Source organism: Castanea sativa, chromosome 6 (genome assembly GCF_040712315.1).
Source record: "Castanea sativa cultivar Marrone di Chiusa Pesio chromosome 6, ASM4071231v1".
NCBI lineage: Eukaryota > Viridiplantae > Streptophyta > Magnoliopsida > Fagales > Fagaceae > Castanea > Castanea sativa.
Genome location: NC_134018.1, coordinates 36,492,290 through 36,494,319, shown reverse-complemented (window position 1 = coordinate 36,494,319; position 2,030 = coordinate 36,492,290). Strand labels below are relative to the sequence as shown.

Below are 2,030 nucleotides of genomic sequence, written 5' to 3'. Positions count from 1 at the left end.
CAAGTTCTTTGCAGCAAATTAAGTCCATGTGTGTGATCCCTATGTCCACCAGTCCCTGGATTATGTGGTGTATCTACTTGATATGATTGTTGTTGCGCACTCAATCTCGTCACCCAGTGATGCTCCACCTTCTCCTTATTTCTCATGAAGATATCCAAGGCATATTTACACCATTTTTCCCCCAATTCAACTACGCTTTGCTCTTATTGCAACGATCATCGAAGTAAGCATTCGGTTTTTATCTTGCTTGCCTAGGAGTGTTATCTTGTGAAGTTCAGTTGAAGTATTGACATCAACCGGTATGCCTTACTTCATCGCAAACTGTCGGAGAACACATTCGGGGTGATGGCCTTCAACCACCCAAAAATGTATGAGTAGCACGATAGACCTCCATATGTGTTGCCCTGCCGTACAATATGCAAGCAAGGAACCCAACACAAACTTGTATGGCTCCCAGACAATCTGCAATGATCCAACAAATGCAAACAACCATATTAACAATATAATTAGAAAAAATGTGTAACGAATGACAACAATACATGCCAAAAATGTTTAACTTTGAAATAAAAAATGTTTATTCATTCCAAAGAGAATTGTAAGTATAACAACTACATGCCAAAACAGTCCCCAACAAAAGCACGATACCTGATTTGGCCGTAGCGAAGCAAGCGACATACAATAGGCACATAGGACGTGCATTGGATGTTCAGTTGTGCATTTAGCCCCTTTCCATCCAGCAAACAACACAGACATAACCTTCATATTAGTTACTTACATAATTCCCATGCGAAAAAGTTAATGCGGAAATGTAAAACGGTAACTATCTAAGATCCTACATACTTGACAGCAAGTGGACCTAGGGGAAGTGCCTAGTGTGGATGCCTCATCACAGGACATATGTGTGGAAACCTTGCTTATGCCCACAACTGCACCAATAGCAGTGCACCGCCAATCTGCTTGGCTGTCTTCTCTGATGCGTTACAAAGGTGTCTATATAGCCAACTTAGTGCTGCACTACCCCAACTATAATTTTTCCGTTGTTGATTGGATTGAAAAATTACGGATACATAATTGAGAGTTGTTCGCAAGACTTGTCCACAAACAACATACCACCCAACATCCCTAGTATGTAAAACTAAGCATACTGCTGCACAAGCACCTTAGTGGCGTCAGCCGGGAAAGGGTTGCTAAACCGCTCCTCAAGCCAGAATGCTTTTACCCTCAGCCCTTCCATCACTATGGTGTTCTTACCAGCACCGACTTCTCTATTCAGCGGCCTATGGCCTAGCAATTCGGTGCAGAGGTCACCCCAATCTTGCATATAGGTAAATCCCACCACCGACAAGCCATCTACAGGTACCCCCATTATAACCTCCATGTCTTGTAGCGTGATAGTCATCTCATCGTGGGGCAAGTGGAATGAGTGCATCTCCGACCGCCATCTCTCCACCAACGCCGTGATCAATGCATGGTCAAGGTCTATATTTGGGACCCGAAGTAGCCCATCTAACCTCGCATCTGTGATATAAGCAACAATCCGTGGATTTAACCCACCTTTGGGCACACCACTAGATTGGTGACGAAAAGTCAGTATACCTGGCACTTCTTGCAAACAGAAGAATGTTGTACTAATAATGGCACATAATAATTACAGTTCAAACTTAAATGCCAATGCTAGGGACAAGTGCATAGTAAGAAAAATCTTTCTACTACATATATTGACTACAATTTTGGACAAGTGCATACCTCGATTGCCGGAGGAGCACCCCAAAGCAAACTTGAACGATGAATAGCCTGCCTCATCTAGAAAATATCCACAGAGGGTCCCGCTCAACTTGAGTCCATATCTGGCATAAATTAAAGGCGATTAGTGGCCCATTAAGTGACTACTGGCCCATTAGGTCGAGTGCAAAGTATAATCATTCTAATCCTTTTTTTTTAAGGAGCATGACACATTCTAATTCTAATTCTCTTTTTAAGGAGCATGCCCAAGGCCTAACCTTTTAGATTTTTTTTATTTTTAAATATCA

General features: G+C 42.3%; 1 protein-coding gene across 1 annotated transcript; it reads right to left on the bottom strand.

Moving 5' to 3' along the window:
- Positions 1–306: 306 nt before the first annotated feature.
- On the bottom strand, positions 307–1,803 carry LOC142639878 (serine/threonine-protein phosphatase 7 long form homolog). The gene is made up of 5 exons (XM_075814015.1): positions 1,727–1,803; positions 1,146–1,628; positions 841–970; positions 646–756; positions 307–462 (listed from the first exon to the last, which is right to left on the bottom strand). Exons 1-5 carry the CDS (start codon positions 1,801–1,803, stop codon positions 307–309), a joined length of 957 nt encoding a protein of 318 aa, XP_075670130.1.
- Between the last annotated feature and the right edge of the window lie 227 nt (positions 1,804–2,030).